The 21941-nt window shown below is 41.2% G+C and overlaps 1 protein-coding gene across 5 annotated transcripts in view; it reads right to left on the bottom strand.

Annotated features, from left to right (window-relative positions):
• PSD3 (pleckstrin and Sec7 domain containing 3) overlaps window positions 1-21941 on the bottom strand; it is a gene marked incomplete at both ends in the record, with an annotated part of 558422 nt that overhangs the window by 406801 nt on the left and 129680 nt on the right. For 3 of the 5 annotated variants that reach the window (XM_082680194.1, XM_082680193.1, XM_082680195.1), the window contains one exon: window positions 17678-17763. Coding sequence is in view for 2 of the 5 variants with exons in the window: in XM_082680187.1 (XP_082536313.1) it covers window positions 17678-17786 (109 nt within the window). Of the gene's footprint in view, window positions 1-17677; window positions 17787-21941 lie in introns of those variants that run through there. The other 2 variants (XM_082680187.1, XM_082680189.1) reach the window with 1 other exon arrangement.

Here is a 21941-nt window from a genome sequence, read left to right as displayed (position 1 = left end):
GCATGTGAGCGTGTGTGTGCTGTGTGTGCGTGTGTTGCGCATGCACGTGCATGTGTGCGCTGTATGTGCGTGTGTGTGTGTACGTGTGTGTGTGCATGTGTGTGCGCGCACGCACCTTCCTAACAAGGCACACTGCTTCCAATCTCACTTCTCCATAACTGCAATCCAATCTCCACACTGCTTTCAGACTGATTCCCTAAATCCCAAACATAAAGAATCAATCCATTATTTTAAAAAATCCAATGAAACACATATTCCTTAGCAGGGCACATAACACTGTGCACAGCCTGGCCCTTGCCTGTCCTGAGCCTTCTCCCTCACACTCACCCTCTACGCCCACTGACACCAGCTGCTCTGAACAATCCATGGTTTTCACAGCACCATAGCTTTACATATACTTCTTCCACTGTCTGAAACATCTGTCTTGCCAGCACCCATTCCACCTGAGCCTCAAAAACTCTGCTCAGGGCTTCCCTGGTGGCGCAGTGGTTGAGAGTCCACCTGCCGATGCAGGGGACACGGGTTCGTGCCCCGGTCCGGGAAGATCCCACATGCCGCGGAGCGGCTGGGCCCATGAGCCATGGCCGCTGAGCCTGCGCGTCCAGAGCCTATGCTCCGCAACGGAAGAGGCCACAACAGTGAAAAGCCCACGTACCGCAAAAAAAAACAAAAAACAAAACTCTGCTCAGATAGTCACCTCTCCTGGGAAGCTGTCCCAGCTTCCCAAAACTCCCTGTTTTTATTTCTACTGTAGCAGGAATCATATAATGTTAGAACCATCACATTACTTGTCTGTTTCCCCAACCAGCCTTCACAGCCACACTGTACACTGTTATCTCCACACCTCCAGCCTAGCAACTACAGGTATTTGCTGTATATTGAACAAGTAAACACCCTCAGGAGTGCCTTCACTCATCTTGAAGCAAGTTGTGGCATCTGATACCTGACATAAATGAAAACCCAGGCCTCTAGATTGTTTGCCCAGGCCTGTTGCTAGTACATCAGCATTTCCCTAACTGTGTTCCAATAACATCCATTTAGGGAATGTTAATAACGTTAATAACACATGGGTTTCCAGCCACCCCCAACGACTTTCAGTTCCACCAATCCACCCAAGTCCCTCACCCTCAGAAGGCCTATCACCTCAGCGCCCTACCCCCACCCCCGTTCCCACCTCTCATCCTTTCCACTCCAGCACCAGCTCTCACCTGGGGAGGACTATTACTCTCCCGTACTTCTAATAATCCTCTAAAATTTGGCTAAAGATCATCCTTAAACTCACCAGTCTCTACAATCTTCTCCATTCTCCTTTCTAAAAATAGACGTTTTATCTCTCAAAATATGTTAGCATCTACCCCTTTCTTCCTGACATCTGAAGAGTACCTTGAGTGGGTCTGTTCTTCACCTGTAGATGTGCTCAGCTCCCTCAGAGCTCCCTCATGTGAAAGGAGCAAGGGGAGTTCTCCCTGGGCTTCTCAGCAGTGTTTGCTCCACTGTTTCCAGCAGGGGTCTCACTTCCCCACTTTCTCTCAGAAATCTCTGACGTTCACCTCACACGTCCTCAGAAAGGAGCCTAGCCCCTCCTGTTCTGTGTCCATCAGACAACACATGGCTACTGCACCTACCCCTACAAGCAGACTGCCGGTCTGAATTACCTGGGGAGCTCATCACAGTAGATTTCTGGGTCACACACCAAAATCAGAATTACTGGGGTGAGGTTCAAGAAGCCAAATTGTTTTTTCAGCTTTACTGAGGTGTAACTGACAAATAAAATTCTAAGAATTTAAAGTGTATGAGGTGATGATTTGATATACATATACATTGTGCAAAGAAAAATCTGAATTTTTAATAAGCATCCCAAGCTTCCAAAGTGTCAATACATCGCTGCTGGCAGGGCAGGGCGGGAGCTGTCAGGATCCCCAGGTGGTCACCTGCAGCCTTAAGCAGCTGCTTTCATTCACCCTAGTGTACGATATGAAGTATATCATTTTCTAAGTATGCCATGAACTGGAAAAGGTTTGTAGAGTTCCTAGAATTTCCTAGGAAACCATTAAATTAGTACTGCCAGGGGAGGTTCACAATGATCATTTTCAAAACGTCCACAGGTCAATGTGATGTGCACTGTTAGTTAAGAGCGATTGCTTTAAAATAGCAATTCTCAACTTTTTAAGAGCAAAAATACCTTTTCACAACAAATATTTGGCAATGCCTCCTTTATTATCCTCAAGTGAAATTCAAAGCTAAATATAAAAATCAAAACAATCAATATCAAAAAAAAATCAGTATCATGACTTACTAAAGGTGCGCCTTCAGTGGTTTACTAAACGTAACACAAAGGAGAAATAGAATTAAAATGTTCCTCATGATGTACATGCTCAGGTTGTATCTACATGCAGCCTCACCCTGAAAGCTAGGCTCAAGCACAGACCGCAGGTGTGTTGAACTGACAACTCAACAGCACAGTCATTACCTTGTGGTAATGACTTTTGAAATGGTGAACAATTTTTAGTGAATTTCCAAACAAAAAGAAGTAGAATCTTCCCTCAATTCACATGGTAGTTATAGTTCTAGAAAATTCACTGATATTTAAAATGACATGAAAAACCTTTTGGTTACATATCCTATGCCCAGATCGTTAGAAACATGTTTTTCCCCTACGAGAATGTCTAACAGTACACTCGAAGTCATGAGCACTTGGGACAATTCTTCCTTGTGCAGTACTATCCCATGCCCTACAGGATGCCTTGCATCCCTGGCACTTACCCATTAAAGGCCAGTAGCCAGGCCTCACTCCCAGTCACTGTAACAATTAAAATCATCTCCACAAATTTCCAAAACCACTGCTTTAAAACAAGCATTCAACCTACCCAAGCAATAAGAGCAGAGGCACTTGTATCAGGCTGCAATATCATATCTCCTTGTCTGCTGTATCTTCATTATAATGACTCCAGAATCTCTGCCTGATTTCACCTATACAATAATGTTTTCCAAAGCAAATATTTACGTGACTACTAGGATAACAGAAATTGCCAGTGAAACTCCACATGAGTGGACAAACATTACAGATATAGGAAACCTCAAAAATTCCTGAAAAACTAATAATGCACACTATTTTCTTAACAATCAAATCATGTTTTCATACTGACATCACAATTTTAATTTCAGAGATGTCCTCTTAACTTATCTGATTGATCTTCAGTTGGGAGTGGTTCCTAAGCACTTCAGTTTCGAATGTCAGTAAAATACATCAAACTATAGTTCAAATGTATTAAAGGATCCCACAATGAATCTTGTTAATATTAAAATAGTTTACAAATAGCTCAGGTGACTACCTTTTTAAATACAGAAGTTCTTAAGCCTGTATGTGCATCATAATCATCCACTGGGGAGCCGCCTAAAAACTGAGAGATGCTTGGATCCCTTGCCCACAGATTCTGATTGCATAGGCCCAAGAATCTTTTTTCTTTTAAAAAGTCTACAGGTGGTTCTCATGCTGGCAGGGGCAGATCCAGTTTTGTGGCTCCTGAAATTTACAAAATTTGGGATGCTCTCTTTAAGCGAAAGAAGAAAAAATTGCTAGGCCTCAGAAGGCCTTGGAAAGTTCCCAGGCATACTTCATGATATATCCACCTTTGGATGCTAGTCAGGGTTGCAAAGCAGGACATAATGAGAATCATTACTGGAAAACATGTCAAAATAACAAGCCATACACTAGTATGACTTTAAAGCACAGACCTTAAGCCCAAACGCCTACAAGCTTCAGGAGGCAACACAAAAGGAAAGCAGGCAAAGTAGGAGCCTGCAGCACCTGAGTTCTATCTAGGGCCAGCTGCAACACCCACACGGTGGTGCACCCCAGATTTCCCCACAGACGCTTGAAGTCTGGATTTTTACATGAAATCTCCCAATGTTTTTTTCAGGTTAGCTCAATTTTTCATTAAAACACTGGCCAGGTCAAATAAAACATGCATGCCAGATGCCAGTATATGACCTCTCCTTTACAAAATAAAAGGGAAAAGATACCTCCTACCTAAAAATAAAAGGAAACTTAAGACTGGATAGTTGATTTAGGAATGGTGAAGGGAGGTTCTGCTAAAAGCAGACTTTCTAAAGTAGTTCTGGGAGCTCCCTGGTGGCCTAGTGGTTAGGATTCTGGTCTTTCACTGATGTGGCCAGGGTTCAATCCCTGGTCAGGGAACTGAGACCCTGCAAGCCACATGGTGCGCCAATAAAAGGAAAGGGGAAAAATAAAAAAACAATTTAAAAAGGAAAAAAAGAAAGTAGTTCTTACACCTGAAAATGAAAAATTCTGCTCAGGGACCCATCTTGAGGACCCAAATTTACTCTAAAACACCCTCACGGCACTCAAAGAGTTCTGTACGTCAAGGAAAGACTAGCTCTCCAATAAAAAACACATGAAGAAGAAAATCTTAAACAAAGCCTTGATAGCTAATATGTACATTAAAAAGTCTGACCTCAATTACATTTGGTGCCGCAAGTTTCTGGAGATAAAAGCTCTCTATTCTAATTGAGATGCACTGTTGCAGTGCTGCTCCAAAATTGATCTCAAGAAAGTCAAATCCTGCTCCTCAGCTTTCAACAGCTGCTTTAAAAAAAAAAAGGAAAAAAAATGAACAGGAATTTTAGAAGTAAAAAGCATTTTTTTAATGGAGGGGAAATAATAAAAAAAAAATAGAACATATATTTCCAGAGCTAAGGTATGACCTAAAGGGCTCACCAAGTGCACAGAAAGAACAATTAACGATGTGTGCCTCCTGACAGTTCAGAGGGCTGAGGTGAGGAGACCTCAAAAGTGTCTAGAGAGAGCAGGTCCCGCACAAGGAAGCAAGCCTCAGAGTCACATCAGGATCAGTGGATGCCAAGGAAAGCGGGGTCGCCTTCAGAATTCTGAGGGGAACTGAGCTGGATCTAGACTCAGTTCCAGGGGAGTGAGCAATGAAGCATAAAAACAAAATGGTCATTTCCAGACATACAAAGCTTTAGGAATGTTACCAACCCCAGAACCTCTCAGGAAGTATTACTAAAGGATAGATATACTCTATCAAAAAAAACAGATTCCAAGAATGAGGCATGTAATCCAAGATACAGTGCATCTAATCAAGAATGCAATGAAGAATTCTGTCAAAGTCAAAGGGGAACAGCTGTACAGAGGCCTAGAAAACTTATGGCACAACTGAGAACAGGTTGTCAGAAGACTCTAAGAAAGCCTTCAAGATGAAAACAACCTGCCTGTTACAAATAATACAGTTAACCTCACTCTGTCTCCTCTCTGCTCTCCTTGACTGTATCACCCCTTGAGCAGCGGAGGTCACGGATATAGGACTCGCTTCTCTCACTTCGGTTCCAACTACACCACCTGGATTCTGCACTCTGTAAATGCTGGTGCCAGGTTTTTAATTTTCAGAATCAACCTGTAGTAAAAGCATAAAAGATTTTGCTATCCTGTAGTTACAGAACAGTATATAAATGCCTACAGCCTTGTAAAAGTAAAGGTGAGACGCAAGGAGGCTGAGTTGGGGGAAGGAAAGCTAGGCAGGCTGCAGGGGTGCTGTATTCTCATTTTACACAAGAGTGTCCTGAGATTTAACAACCATAATGTAACCAAGTAAAAACCTAAAAGTAAGAATACAACCTGTGGTGCTGGGGGGGGGGGATGAAAGTGAGCCAAACTCCTAATTTTTATTATACTTTTTCTGAATAAGTAAGAAATACAGGTGCAAGCATATTATATATAAGGCAACTACCATTAAAGCTTAAAAAACAAAAGCAAAAGTAGAAGGAAAAAGAGTAGAAGAAAACAGCAACAGTCAAAAGTCACTGCCACTAGGGGAAGAAAGCGAGGCGGGGGACTTGCACATGGGCCGTGCATACTTTAGTAACAGTTATATTTCTCAGATTATACACTCATATTATTTTGATAATAAAAACTTTAAATTCATATTTAAAATAAAAAATAAATACCTATATCTGGGGGAATAAAACCTAACCAGTGCATTTTCCCCTATTAAATGTGGTGCAGTGCTTTGTCTCAGACAGTAATATAAGGAAGAGGAGGTGACACCTGTACCACAGAGGAGACTCGGAATTGGAACAATCTTTGTGAAGCAATTTGTCAAATCAGGATTTTAGTTCTGTTCAACACTCCACCCCGAGACCTAGAACAATGCTTGACAAAGAGTAACCGCCTGTATGTTTACTAAATAACGAAGAAATGTGTGTGCCTTTGGGAGATGGAACAGACAAACAGAAAAAAATCGCAAGTAAGCTTTGCCAAGATGAGAACACATTGCTTGGAATTACAAATGCTCGTTTTTTTCCTTCTTTTCACTTTTCTGCAGATAACATTTGAAAAGCAGAAAAAAAAAAAAAAAGGCAGGGATCAGAAAAAAGTTCATCAGCCCCCACCAAAAGTAAAATTAACTCAACCATTGTGCTTTCCTAAGTTTCACTATTTATGGGGCTTCCCTGGTGGTGCAGTGGTTGAGAGTCCACGTGCCAATGCAGGGGACACAGGTTCGTGCCCCGGTCCGGGAAGATCCCACATGCTGCGGAGTGGCTGGGCCCGTGAGCCATGCCCGCTGAGCCTGCGCGTCCGGAGCCTGTGCTCCGCAACGGGAGAGGCCACAACAGTGAGAGGCCCGCGTACCGCAAAAAAAATAAATAAATAAAATTTAATAAATAAATAAATTTCACTATTTATATTTTTCATTTTCTGTAAGTTATTTTTTTGTTCATATATGTATGTTCTCTACTTCATACTTTCCTCTTTTATCATAATGGTTCCCTCTTTTATCTTTTAAACAAACCTATTATAGTTTCAGAATATTCTACTATCTCTGGTTCTGTGGGTCTTGATTTCCCTGCTTGCTGTGTATGCTGACCTTCCCTCCCATGGAAGCTCCTTCCTTTTTGCAGTTTATACCACTTTATTGTGAGCTTGTCCATTTTAGGGTCACTGATCTATTCATTAATATGAGGGTCTTCTATGTCCTGGGCTGTGAAAGAGCCCCTCTGGGCGGTTTTGCATGTACTTCAGCAGTAACTCGTGGGGTTTCACCAGCCCAGCACGTTTGTGTCAATTTCCAGATGTCAAGAGATGATACACTTGGACGTCTACCCCATCTGGGCAGGCTGGGGCTTCAATTCCACACGAGTGACTCTGCCCATCAGAGCTCTGGAAAACCAGTTCATCAACCACCAACCCCCCAACTTTTCCCTGGCCTCCACCTGACTTGAACGCATCTAAACTACATGCCCTTGGACAATTTCTTCAATACTGTTGAAGCTTATTTCCTACCTACTTATCTCAAAGTTTAAAAATCAGTAGAGAAGGTAGGAGTGAGAGTCTGTAAATTTCCAAGAGCTAGTACGAGAAGTCTGTTCCCTTTCTCAGGATACCACGGGCACTTTGCTCCCTCACACGCTTCCACAAGTCACGTGTCCTCCCCACAAGCCAAGGAACAGTCTCACTCTTCTTCAAAGACTTTCTCAAGCATTTCTTCCCTCTGGATTTCGCCCCAAAAGACATACCAACCTCAGCCATCTGATACTGCCTTAGGAACACTTCAAAGAATGTACTTCCCCAAAATGAAGCCTCCTCCTGTTAGAGCGGACTCCATCTGCCTAGCTGAGAGAAGCCAGCAGCCTCAGTGCAACAGCCAGGAGAGAAAACAAGGGGCAAGGGGTAAGTCTGGGAGGTGTTGCTTCACAGGTGGCCCCAGGTGGGTTCCTGTGGCACCTCTTTTTTACCTCTTTGTAGTTCAATGTAGCTCCACAAATATTCCAAGAGCTGATCAGAATGGAAGAGGGGAACCTCTGGTGACTCGCCTCCCTGTTCCTCATTAAGTCACAGCACAACTGATGCCACACTAGCTCAAAGCTTCTCAGCAATTACCAACTACGGACTTGCCCTTGAAGAGCTCCTGAAAGCTGCGACAGCTCCCATAAAGCAGCAGGGAATAGAGAGAAGCAAGGTCACCTCTTTCACTACACTGATGAACAGATCACAGAATCCAGACCTTAATTCCCAGTCAGGGGACTCTTTCCTCTGTTCTCATGTTCTCCCATACCCCATCCAACACCTCCAAACTCTGTCACAGATTCAAAACCCCTGCAATAAGCAACACTTTGCAAATTATCTTGTATTGTCTTCCCTAGAAACTCCCACCCACAGCCCATGTTAAGTCCCCACTGAGTGGCAAAGCCTAAGCCTCCTGTCCCTAGAGCAGCGACACTTTCCTTGGGCCTAACTGGAGTCATGAGTCAACTGACCTTCACTGATTTGGCTGCATTACTACGAGGCTACCACCTGAATATTACTGGGGATGCATTCAAAACGCAATGTCAGCATTTCCATTTCTCCAGCAGGCTGTTTCTGGAGCACTTAGTCAGTTTCAGTCACTTATTTAATCCACTTGGAAAAACAAAAACAAGTGGGAAGAGGTATGCCTATCAATCAAATTCAAATAAAAACACTGTCCTATTCTCTCTACTACCTTTCCCTATGGTCTTCTGAGTTTGGGCAGTGTTTTGACAATAGATGAATGGTCAATATAATGAAACTTCAAGAGTATTTTTGAAATGATAAAAATGTGCCATCATTTCTTTGTGAAGATTAGAAAAAAAAAGTACTTTCCAAAAGTCAATATAAACTTGCATCTTACACCCCTCCTACGATAAGCAACAACTTCTGCTGCCCCTTCCAATTTCCAGATCAACCCATCTTGATTTATCTCTCTAAAATGGTACCTGGAGAAATACAGTTACCCCAGGCTGGAGTGTTAGAAAAACAACAAGAAAGGTGGAGTCAAGATGGCAGAGTAGGAAGACACAGAGTTCGCATCTCCAAAAGGGCACCAACTAGGCGCTGGTGGGGAACCTTGGACCCCTAAAAGGATGGGAGAAATCCCCACTCTATCAGGTTGGACATGGGAAGGAAGGAGTGGGGGGAAGAAAAGTGGAGATGGGATGGGACTGGCACCCCTGTGGGGGGGCTGGGGGAAGGGAGAGGTTCTCACGCTCAGAGGCACCCACTCACAGTAAGAGGATCAGCAGGGAAGGAGAGGGACCTTCATGGAATCAGGGGACTGGAGGGTAATGCGGCCAGCATCTCCCCCAGCCCCTCGGGCCCCCATGAGCCTGCTGAGGTCCCGGGCCTGAACTCCTGCCCCTACCAAGGCCTCTCCTGGTGGCACAGTTCCTGGGCCTGAATTCCTCCTCCCCACCAAGGCCTCTTCCAGCTGCACGAGTCCTGGGCCTGAGCCCCCAACACAAGGCCTCTTCCGGCCGCATGAGTTCCGGACCTGGCCGCATGAGTTCCGGATCTGAGTGGCCCTGGCCAAAGCCTCTTCCGACTGCGCGGGTCCCAGGTCTTAGGCCCGCCCCTGACAAAGCCTCCTCTGGCCACGTGGGTCCAGGTGGGCCAAACGCCGCCCCCCTCCAAGGCCTCCTCCAGCCCCTGTGGGTGTGCCTGTGAACATCTGTGCCCCAGCTGGCCTGCATGGGCACATGTGCTCCAGGCCAGCTCCAGGAACAGACGCTGGTGAAAGGAACACACACAGACGTAGGGCTGACATAGTGAGTCCAGAGACCTACGTAGAGGTCTTGGAGGGCCCACTGGGGAGGTGGGGGTTGGCTGTAGTTCACAATCAGGAGAAGGACACTGATAGAGAAGGCACCAGGGAATATTTTATCTTTTTACTTTTTTTATCTTTTTTTTTTTCTTTATTTTCTTTTTTCTTTTTTGCTTTTGCTGTTGTGGTTCTGTTTTGTTGTTTCATTTTTATTATTTTTTCTAATATATTTTTAACTTTTCTAATTCTATTTTTTATTCTTTGTTATTGTTCTGCTCTTTTCTGTTTGTTGCTTTTTTTTTTTTTTTTTGCTGCACTGTATAGCTTACAGGGTCTTGGTTCTCAGGCCACTGGCCTGAGCTCCTGTGGTGGGAGCACCAAGTCTAAGCCAGTGGACTAACAGAACTTCAGGTCCCAGGGAATATTAATCAGTGTGAGGTCTCCCAGAGGTCCTCATCTCGGCACCAAGACCCAGCTCCACACAACTGCTGGCAAACTCCAGTACTGGACACCTCAAGCCAAACAACCAGCAAGACAGGAAGACAGCCCCACCAATCAAAAGAAAAATAAGATGACAAAAAAATATGTTACAGCCAAAGAAGCAAGGTAAAAACCTACAAGACCAAAAAAATGAAGAGGAAATAGGCAACCTACCTGAAAAAGAATTCACAGTAATGATAGTAAAGATGATCCAAAATCTCAGAAATAGAATGGAGGCACAGATCAAGAAAATACAAGAAATGTTTAACAAGGACCTAGAAGAACTAAAGAACAAACAGTGATGAACAACACAATAACTAAAATGAAAAATATACTAGATGGAATCAATAGCAGAATAACTGAGGGAGAAGAACAAATAAGTGAGCTGGAAGAAAGAATGATGGAAATAACTGCCGAGGAGCAGAATAAAGAAAAAAGAATGAAAAGAAATGAGGACATTCTCACAGACATCTGGGACAACAGTAAACACACCAACATTTGAATTACAGGGGTCCCAGAAGAAGAAGAGAAAGAGAAAGGGTCTGAAAAAATATTTGATGAAATTATAGTCAAAAACTTCCCTAACATGGGAAATAGTCACCCAAGTCGAAGAAGTACAGAGAGTCCCATACATGATAAGCCCTAGGGGAAACACAGCGAGACACATATTAATCAAACGAACAAAAATTAAGTTCAAAGAAAAAATATTAAAAGCTGCAAGGGAAAAACAAAAAATAACATATAAAGGAATCCCCATAAGGTCATCAGCTGATTTTTCAGTAGAAACTCTGCAGGCTAGATGGCATTGGCAGGATATACCTAAAGTGATGAAAGAGAAGAACCTACAGCCAAGATTACTCTACCCAGCAAGGATCGCATTCAGATTTGACAGAGAAATCCAAAGGTTTACAGACAAGGAAAAGCTAACAGAATTCAGCACCACCAAACCAGCTTTACAACAAATGCTAAAGGAACTTCTCTAGGCAGGAAACACAAGAAAAGACAAAGACCTACAAAAACAAACCCAAAACAATAAAGAATATGGTAATAGTAACATAGATATCAATAATTACATTAAATGTAAATGGTTTAAATGCTCCAATCAAAAGATATAGACTGGCTGAATGAATACAAAAACAAGACCCGTATATATGCTGTCTACAAGAGACCCACTTCAGACCTAGACACACATACATAGACTGAAACTGAGAAGACAGAAAAAGATATTCCATGCAAATGGAAATCAAGAGAGAGCTGGAGTACCAATACTCATATCAGATAAAATATACTTTAAAATAAAGACTGATACAAGAGACAAGGAACAACACTGCATAATGATCAAGGGATCAATCCAAGAAGAAGACATAATAATTATAAATATTTATGCACCCAACAGAGGACTGCCTCAATACATAAGGCTTAAAAGGGGAAATTGACAGTAACACAATAATAGTGGGGGACTTCTAACCCCCCACTTACACCAATGAACAGATCATCCAGACAGAAACTCAACAAGGAAACACAAGCTTTAAATGACACAACAGACCAGACACACTTAATTGGTATTTATAGGACATTCCAACCAAAAGCAGCAGAGTACACTTTCTCCTCAAGTGCTTACAGAATATTCTCCAGGATAGATCACATCTTGGGTCACAAATCAAGCCTCAGTAAATTTAAGAAAACTGAAATCATATCAAGCATCTTTTCTGAACACAAAGCTATGAGATTAGAAAGCAATCACAGGGACTTCCCTGGTGACGCAGTGGTTAAGAATCCACCTGCCAATGCAGGGGTCATGGGTTTGATCCCTAATCCAGGAAGATCCCACTTGCCACGGAGTAATTAAGCCTGTGTGCCACAGCTAATGAGCCTGCGCTCTAGAGCCAGCGAGCCACAACTACTGAGCCCACATGCCACAACTACTGAAGCCCATGTGCCTAGATCTCTGCTCCAAAATGAGAAAGCACTGCAATGAGACACCTGTGCAGACTAGCTCGCAACAAAGAGTGGCCCCAACTTGCTGCATCAAGAGAAAGCCCACACGCAGCAATGAAGACCCAGTACAACCAAAATAAATAAATAAATTAATTAAAAATTCTTTTAAAAAAGAAATCAATAACAGGGAAAAACTGTAAAAAATACAAACACATGGAGTCTAAAAAAATGCTACTAATGAAGAGATCACTGAAGAAATCAAAGAGGAAATAAAACAATACACAGAAACAAATGACAACGACAACACGATGACGCAAAAGCAGTTCTAAGAGGGAAGTTTATAGCGATTCAATCTCACCTCAAGAAACAAGAAGAATCTCAAATAAACAATCTAACCTAACACCTCAAGCAACTAGAGAAAGAAGAACAAAGAAAACCCAAAATTAGTAGAAGGAAAGAAACAAAGATCAGAGCAGAAATAAATGAAACAGAAATGAAGAAAACAACACCAAAGATCAACAAAACTAAACTGGTTCTTTGAGAAGATACACAAAACTGATAAACCTTTATCCAGACTCATCAAGTAAAAAAGGAGAACTCAAATCCATAAAATTAGAAATGAAAAGGGAGAAACTACAAATGACACCACAGAAATACAAAGGATCATAAGAGACTATTACAAACAACTATATGCCAATAAAATGGACAACCTGGAAGAAATGAACAAATTCTTTGACAGGTACAACTTCTAAGACTGAACCAGGAAGAAGTAGAAAATATAAACAGACCAATCACAAGTAATGAAATTGAAACTGTAATTTAAAATCTTCCAAGAAACAAAAGTCCAGGACCAGGTGGCTTCACAGGCGAATTCTATCAAACATTTAGAGAAGCGGTAACACCGATCCTTCTCAAATTCTTCCCAAAATTTGCAGAGGGAGGAACACTCCTAAACTTATTGTAGGAGACCACCATCACCCTGCTACCAAAACCAGACAAAGATATCACAAAAAACAAAAATTACAGGCCAATATCACTGATAAACATAGACGCCAAAATCCTCAAAAAATTACTAGCAAACAGAATCCAACAACACATTAAAGGATCATACACCACAATCGAATGGGATTTATCCTAGGAATGCAAGGATTACAAGGATTCTTCTATATAAGCAAATCAATCGATGTGATACATCATATTAACAAATTAAAGAAAAAAACCACATGATCATCTCAATAGATGCAGAAAAAAGCTTTTAGACAAAATTCAACACCCATTTATGATAAAAACTCTCCAGGAAGTGGGCACAGAGAGAACCTACTTCAACGTAATAAAGGCCATATACGACAAACCCATAGCAAACATCATTCTCAATGGTGAAAAACTGAGAGCATTTCCTCTAAGATCAGGAAGAAGGCAAGGATGTCCACTCTTGCCACTATTATTTAACATAGTTTTGGAAGTCCTAGCCACAGCAGAGAAGAAAAAGAAACAAAAGGAATACAAATTGGAAAAGAAGAAGTAAAACTCTCAGTTTGCAGATGACATGATACTATACAGCAAAAATACTAAAGTTGCCACCAGAAAACTACTAAAGCTAATCAATTTGGTAAACTTGAAGGATACAAAATTAATGCACAAAAATCTCTTGCAGTCCTATACGCTAACAACAAAAAAATCAGTAAGGAAACAATCCCATTTACCATGGCAACAAAAAGAATAAAATACCCAGGAATAAACCTACCTAGGGAGACAAAAGACCTGTATGCAGAAAACTCTAAGACACTGATGAAAGAAGTTAAAGGTGATACAAACAGATGGAGAGATATACCATGTTCTTGGATTGGAAGAATCAATATTGTGAAAATGACTCTACTACGCAAAGCAATCTACAGATTCAATGCAATCCCTATCAAATTACCAATGGCATTTTTCATAGAATTAGAACAAAAAATTTTACAATTTGTGTGGAAACACAAAAGACTCCAAATAGCCAAGCAATCTTGAGAAAGAAAAACAGAGTTAGAGGAATCAGGCTCCCTGACTTCAGACTATACTACAAAGCTACAGTAATCAAGACAGTACTGGCACAAAAAACAGAAATATAGATCAATGGTACAGGATAGAAAGCCCAGAGATAAACCCACGCACATATGGTTAACTAATCTATGTCAAAGGAGGCAAGAATATACAATGGAGAAAAGACAGCCTCTTCAATAAGTGGTGCTGGGAAAGCTGGACAGCTACATGTAAAAGAATGAAATTAGAACACTTCCTAACACCATACACAAAAATAAACTCAAAATGGATTAAAGACCTAAATGTAAGACCAGACACTATAAAACTCTTCAAGAAAAACATAGGCAGAACACTCTTTGACATAAATCACAGCAGGATCTCTTTCGACCCACCTCCTACAGTAATGAAAATAAAAACAAAAATAAACAAATGGGACCTAATTAAACTTAAAAGCTTTTGTACAGCAAAGAAAACCATAAACGAGATGAAAACACAACCCTCAGAATGGGAGAAAATATTTGCAAACAAAGCAACTGACAAGGGATTAATCTCCAAAATATACCAACAGCTCATGCAGCTCAATATCAAAAAAACAAACAACCCAATCAAAAAACGGGCAGAAGACCTAAAGAGACATGTCTCAAAGAAGACATACAGATGGCCAAGAGGCACATGAAAAGATGCTCAACATTGTTAATTATTAGCAATTATTATTAGCACTTATTAGAGAAATGCAGATCAAAACTACAATGAGGTATCACCTCACACTGGTCAGAATGACCATCATCAAAAAATCTACAAAGAGGGGCTGCCCTGGTGGCGCAGTGGTTGAGAGTCCGCCTGCCGATGCAGGGGACATGGGTTCGTGCCCCGGTCCGGGAAGATCCCACATGCCGCGGAGTGGCTGGGCCCATGAGCCATGGCCACTGAGCCTGCGCGTCCGGAGCCTGTGCTCCACAACGGGAGAGGCCACAACGGTGAGAGGCCCGCATACCGCAAAAAAAAAAAAAAAAAAAAATCTACAAAGAATAAATGCTGGAGGGGGTGTGCAGAAAGGGAACTCTCTTGCACTGTTGGTGGGAATGTAAATTGATACAGCCACTATGGAGAACAGTATGGAGGTTCCTTAAAAAACTAAAAATAGAATTACCATATGACCCAGCAATCCCACTACTGGGCATATACCCTAAGAAAACCATAATTCAAAAAGACACATGCACCCCAATGTTCATTGCAGCACTATTTACAATAGCCAGGACATGGAAGCAACCTAAATGTCCATCAACAGAGGAATGGATAAAGAAGATATGGTACATATGTACAATGGAATATTACTCAGTCATAAAAAGGAATGAAACTGAGTCATTTGCAGAGACGTGGATGGACCCAGAGACTGTCATACAGAGTGAAGTAAGTCATAAAGAGAAAAACAATTATTGTATATTAACACATATATGTGGAATCTAGAAAAATGGTACAGATGAACCTATCTGCAGAGCAGGAATAGAGACACAGACATAGCGAACAAATGTGTGGACACAGGCCGGGGGGTGGGGGGGGCAGGGGGGGAGGTAAGTGGGGGTGGGATGAATTGGGAGATTGGGAGACATGTATACACTAGCATATGGAAAACAGATAGCTAGTGGGAACCTGCTGTATGGCGTAGGGAGCTCCACTTAGTGCTCTGTGGTGACCTAGATGGGTGGGATTAGGGGGTGTGGAGGGAGGTCCAAGAGGGAGAGGATATATATACACATATAGCTAATTCACTTCGTTTTACAGTAGAAACTAACACGACATTGTAAAGCAACTATACCCAAAAAAATAAATAAAAATAAAAAATAGATTAAAAAAAAAAAAACAGTACCTGGCACTTCATCTCCGCATACCTAAATTAAAATGCACACTCTTCACCCTCCATGATTCTGCCCCTTTCTAAATGGTTATCTTTCTAAACCTATCTCTCACAGATATGCTTTGCAAACCAACCTGGGCAGTTTCCTCCATGTTCTCCAAAAAATTTGTATTTTCTGCCACCACACCCTTGGTCATACCCTTCCCTCAGTCTGAAATGCCCTCCCCAAAACTCAATTAATCAGAATACTAGTCATTCTTTAAGAACAGTGCAACTTTCACCTCCTCCATGAAGCCATCACCAGCACAGCTGAAAATGATCATTCCCTCTCTCTGACCAAAGAATTAGCCCCCATGTGGTAAGGACTGTCTTCTGCTTCTTTGTACCATGACAGTGCCCAGCACAGGTGACTAGCACATAATAAGTGTTCATTAAATAGATTTAATAAATGCATGCACACTTACACACCTGCAGAATAACATCACACTAGAAATAAATAACACCAACCATTTTTACCAAGGCAAATAAGGAACAGGAGGTTTAAAATGTCATTTTGATTCTCCTCAGGTACACTCGGAAAACTACAAAACCTATGAGTAAGGTAGACCCAAACTCACCCACCAATAAGTCAAAGGACTATGTAGACATTTGATAGTATCTCTATATAGTGAAGTAAAAATCATGTTTTATCGAAGTTAAAAACAGCTTAATTAGCACAAAATCACAAAGTTAAGGCTATGCCAAGGAGGAGTTTTACACAGTCTTGGGGTGATGACAGTCAGTACTCCCTGAGACAAAGTGAATAAATGATTAAGTGCCCCAAACCTCTAGCCTAGAATGTTAGGTATTTATGCTACATAATAAAAGCAGAATGATTTTTTTTAAATAATTTAGCTGTTTTATACTTCATTAAGAGTCCCCAACTACTGAAATATCTAATAAATATTCATTATTAAGGTAAAAGGAATTATTGATATACACTGCATTCTTGCTAGCCCCAGGTATTAGGGAGCCCATTATATAATCCCATCTAACACATAAATCAAAATGAATAGTTAGCATTTGACTTCTTCAACTGAACAACAGCTACCAATACATTAGGTCAGATTCCTTGTCTACCCAAAACAGAAAATCAGTGTCAGACAGTGATGGAGTTGAGGAGAGTCAGGATTGTATTTTTTCTAAATGTCAGCTTCAAAGGTCAGGAATATGATGATGATAATGATCATAATAAATAATAATGGCAGCAAACACTTCCATATCATTTATTACATGCCAAGTATGGTTTTGAGATCCTTACATATGTCAATTTACCTAATCCTCAAAAGATTTCTGACACATATATCACTATAATCCCATTTTACAGATGAGAAAACTGAGGCAAAAATAGCTTGGACAACTTACTCAAGGTCATGCATCTCATAAGTTACAAAGCCAGAACTGACGCTCAAGAAGCCTAGCTAAAGAGCCAAAGCTCTTAACCACATTCAGTACCCTTCTCTGCCTGACTCCCAGGACTCCTATGGCCTTTATCTCCTGCTGATTGAGTACCTTTTCTCCATCCGCACTGCTGCCTTCCTATCTCTGTGAAACCTGTTGCTTTAATTATTCACTAATAATTCTACATCTTCCTAAGGTGCAGAACTCAGAAATACAGGATGTGATTCTAGTAGCCTGTTTTAGGTAATTTCAAGTCACTTCTTGATTTGAAGAATTCTCAGCTTCTGAGATTTGAAATTTCAATAGCACTTCCTATCTGTTACCTGAAAGAGGAAGGTAGGGATACACTTACTAGTATCTGGAGTTTTCTCTTCAGATCTGCCAAATAAAAATTCATATTTGGCCTTGGCAACACTCTGGGAATGTGCTGATGCACTGTTAACCCAAACAAATGTCTCTGCCTGCAAAATTAGAGCAAAACAAAGACATCATTAAAAGTATATCATAAAAAATACATCATAAAGCAAATCAACCAACAAGAGAATGGTTATGACATTTCTACTTGATAGAATGCTATACAGCCATTAAAAATGAAACATGAAAATCATAACATAACATAAATCAGAATACAAGATGATCACAGCAAGATTACAACTATATAGAAAGATAAACATATAAACATCTATAGGGGAACAAGAAAAATATGAAAAGGTTGGCTTGATTGGAGGGCAGAATTATGGTAGAATTTCTAAAACTTAAGTATATGTTACTTTTTTGCAATAAGAAAACTGTATTTTATTTTTAGACACATCATTTTCCAAATGATTATCATTACCCACAGTCCATACCAGGAATACTTCTGTGCATGGGTTCTGCTAAAGTATGTAAACAAAAGGTAGTCTTTCCCCAAAAGAGACCACATTTTTATTTAATCAGGAACACCATTTAGCCAAACAGGAGTACCAGGCGTTTATACTTATTATCCTAAATTCAAGCATCTGTCCCAGTGTCCTTTGGGACACTTATTTGAAAGAAAAACTACAAAGGTCACTGAAGTGGTTCACAACATGATTCTCAACTCCTATCACCCTTTTCCTGGCTGCTTTAGGCAACTGCCAAAAATCAGGAGTGCCTCCTTTCTCTGGCCTAGGATTAATTAAAAATAAGTAACAAGGCAGAAATTTCAAAACACAAAGAAATTTGACCGAGTCCAATCAGGGAGTCATCATGCTGCCTCTTCACTCCGAACTCAAAAATGAAAACCAGGATCCAGATATTACCACACTGGTTTCTATCGTCTAATCATGAGGCATCTTTCTCATGTCTGAGCAGCAACTGACCATTCACTTTAGGAGAGAGGAGCATGAAGGGTTCTATCAGCAACCAGGCAGCTACTTCAAGGAGGGAAATTTTATGACATCTGCTTTACCCTTTGGAGCAGAAATGATTGACAGCAGTGAGGAGGCGCATGGCTGGGTTATGAGTACCTCCATTACCCTCTGCAGACAGGTTCAGTGGGCCGGCCTCTCTTTGTTCTTGAATAACAATATCAAAGACCTTCTTGAACAATTTCAGGATTGCAATTTCTTAAAATAGCTCTACAATCACTTAATGTTCACAATGTGTAAAATTATTCCACTCCTCTTGGAGTTGCATGTTTCATAATCACAGGCTGTTAATTATCCTTTTCCCTGATGGAGAGGCAATATTCACTTGTTGATGTGTTTAGGGAGCCTCAGGCTGATAAAGGAGGAATTTGGTGCCTAATTTAGGTAGGGGTGGTTAAGAAAGGCTCTCTCCCACAGAGATGAGAAGGATGGGAGCTGAGGAAGGGCAGAAACATGCAGCTGAACAGAGGGAGGGTCACACACAATGGCCTCAAAGTATGAAAGGACCAGGCTACCCAAATAACTGAGGGAAAGCCAATGTGGCCACAGAACAGTGGGTACACGGGCAAGTTCAGAGGCAGACCAGAGAAACAGCACAGCACGAACAAACACTTGAAAGGACGCAGGGGCCAAAAACACAGGCTGCAGGTCAGGGAAAGGCTTGACGGGAAGCCACTGGACTGTTCTAAATGTACGGTGGTCACTAACGTTTTTATTAGATCATTCACTTACACTTTAAAAAAAATCATACGGTTGTTATAGGGGAAACTGATTGGAGTCAGTCAAGAGGAAGGAGAGACACCAGTCAGAAGTGCCAATGAGAATGCATGAAAGTTTCGAGTAGGATGACGGTAATGGAAACAGACAGAAGTAGATAAATATGAAATATACCTGTAGGGAAACTCTATATAAATTTTCTGACAAACTGGGTTTAAGGAATAAGGGAAAGGAAGAAATCAAGCATAACTGTAATGGATAACATTTACTAACCACTTAACTCCAGGCCAGGCTGTTCCAGTGCAATACCTGGGATGTCTCATGCAATACTCAGAACAGTCCTATGAGGTGGGGGCACTGCTGCCATCCCAGTCTCACAGGCAGAGAAAGGGAGGCTTGTCGCTTGTCCAAGGTGACACAGCTAGTAAACCGTGGACCCCAGATTCAGATCCTGAATCCAGAACCCATGGCCCAGAGAATGATCCCAGGAATCTGGTTTGAGCAGCTGGGTGGTGTGTTGAGATGGGGGAGACTAGAGAAGAAACATTGTCAATAGATTGCATTTGGGCCTGAGGTAACCTCAGGAAAACAACAGAGAAGAAGATTTTAAAGGAAAACTCCATTACTTGGGAAAAGAGTCTGAAAAAGAATGGATATATGGGGAATTCCCCGGCGGTCATTAGGACTCTGCACTCTCACTGCTGAGGGCTGGGGTTCAATCCCTGGTCAGGGAACTAAGATCCTACAAGCTGCACAGCGTGGCCAAAAACAAAAAAAGAAAAAGAATGGATACGTGTATATGTATAACTGAATCACTTTGCTGTACATCTGAAACTAACAACATTATAAATCAACTATACTCCAAAGTAAAATAAAAATTAAATTAAATTTTAAAATGCTGATTTCTGCATCAGGGAAATGCAAATCAAAACCACAATGAGCTATCACCTCACCCCTGTCAGAATGGCTAACATCAAAAAGAACACAAAAAATAAATGGTGGTGAGGATGTGGAGAAAAGGGAAACCTCCTACCCTGTTGGTGAGGAAAAAAACAAAACAGAACTCCATTACCATGGTGCTAGAAAATAAGAAATGCCATCGATGAAGCAGCAATTTTAAGGAATTCCAGGAAGGTAATTTTTTGACACACAGTCTTAAAGCCTGGGAACTATTCTCCAAAGAAAGGTTCCTCTTGAGCAAGAGTGCTTAACCTCAGAATTTTGGAAGTCTGAAGTTAGGGAAAAAAATTACATCTTTATTTTCACTTAACTTAAACCGAAATGTAGCTTTTTTTTTTTCAAATATGCATGTACTCAACAAACCACAGTATTATTATCAGTAACCGTAACTTTGTCACCAATTGAAATCACAGCCATTTTCACTTCATATAACAATTATTGCAAATAACTTGAACTATCATTTATACCCATTCCTACTTTGAAATGACAGTAGTTACAAGACCCACCACTAAATCTCACTATGAATAAGAAAATACAATATATCACCATACCACACATTTGTTTAATATATTGGTACCCTATATAATTGGTTTCTTTTACAGCTCCATGTATATTACTGTATACACTTAAAAAGCATTACTCTGACAAGAGATCCAGAGCTTTACAAGACTGTCAAAAGGGGCCACAGCACAGAATAAGGTTAAGAGACCCTGTTCAAGAGCATCAGTCCTTAAACTGCAGTGCATGGTCTATTAGTGGCTTTGTAAGCAGCTGTGTGGGTTATGGCCAGATTTTCTTTATAAATAAGTTTATACACACACATATATATTTAACAGAATAAAATGGAAAATACCAAAGTAGATATAGAACTTGGTAAGATAACCATTGTTTTATGAAACTTCTAGAGTGTGTGTGTGTGTGTGTGTTTTGGGTCATGATGTAAAATATATTTTTCACCGTGAGTCCAGATCAAAACTGTGGAAACACAGTGCTCCAGAGTGGTTCTCAAACTTAAGCATGAATTAGCATTACCTACAGGGCTTGTTAAAGCACATATTGGGGTTTCACCCAGAGTTTCTGGTTCAGGGGGCCTGGGATTTGGGGCCTGAGAATGTGTGTTTTCTAGCAACTTTGCCCGCGATGTTGATGCTGCTGGTCCAGGGACCACATTTTGTGAACCACTGCTCTAGACCAGTGTTTCCCATGCTTTACTGTATATATGAACTGCCTGGGAGTCTTGTTAAAACACAGATCAAGCAGGTCTGGGGTGGGGCCTGAGACTCTGCATTCCTAAGACGTTCCCAGAGGATGCTGATGCTGGTCCACAGAGCACACTGGTGCTAAGGTTTGGAAGTGAAGCACTGTTCAAAGCACAGACTCTCACAGAAGAGAAACACCTGTTAAACCGATGCTCTAACCAAGAGTAAAAGATACTACAGGGCTCCACTCTAATAAAGCACTCCATACTCTGAAAATTGTGGGGAACCCCAAAACCCAACATTCAGGCCCAGTCAAAGCACAACCATTCCCCTGACTTGCCCAGTGAAATAA

The sequence above is a fragment of the Grampus griseus genome, assembly GCF_964374135.1.
Source record: "Grampus griseus genome assembly, chromosome: 21".
Classification (NCBI taxonomy): Eukaryota; Metazoa; Chordata; class Mammalia; order Artiodactyla; family Delphinidae; genus Grampus; species Grampus griseus.
The sequence above is the reverse complement of the archived record's forward strand: the minus strand, read 5'-3'. Positions and strand labels throughout refer to the sequence as shown.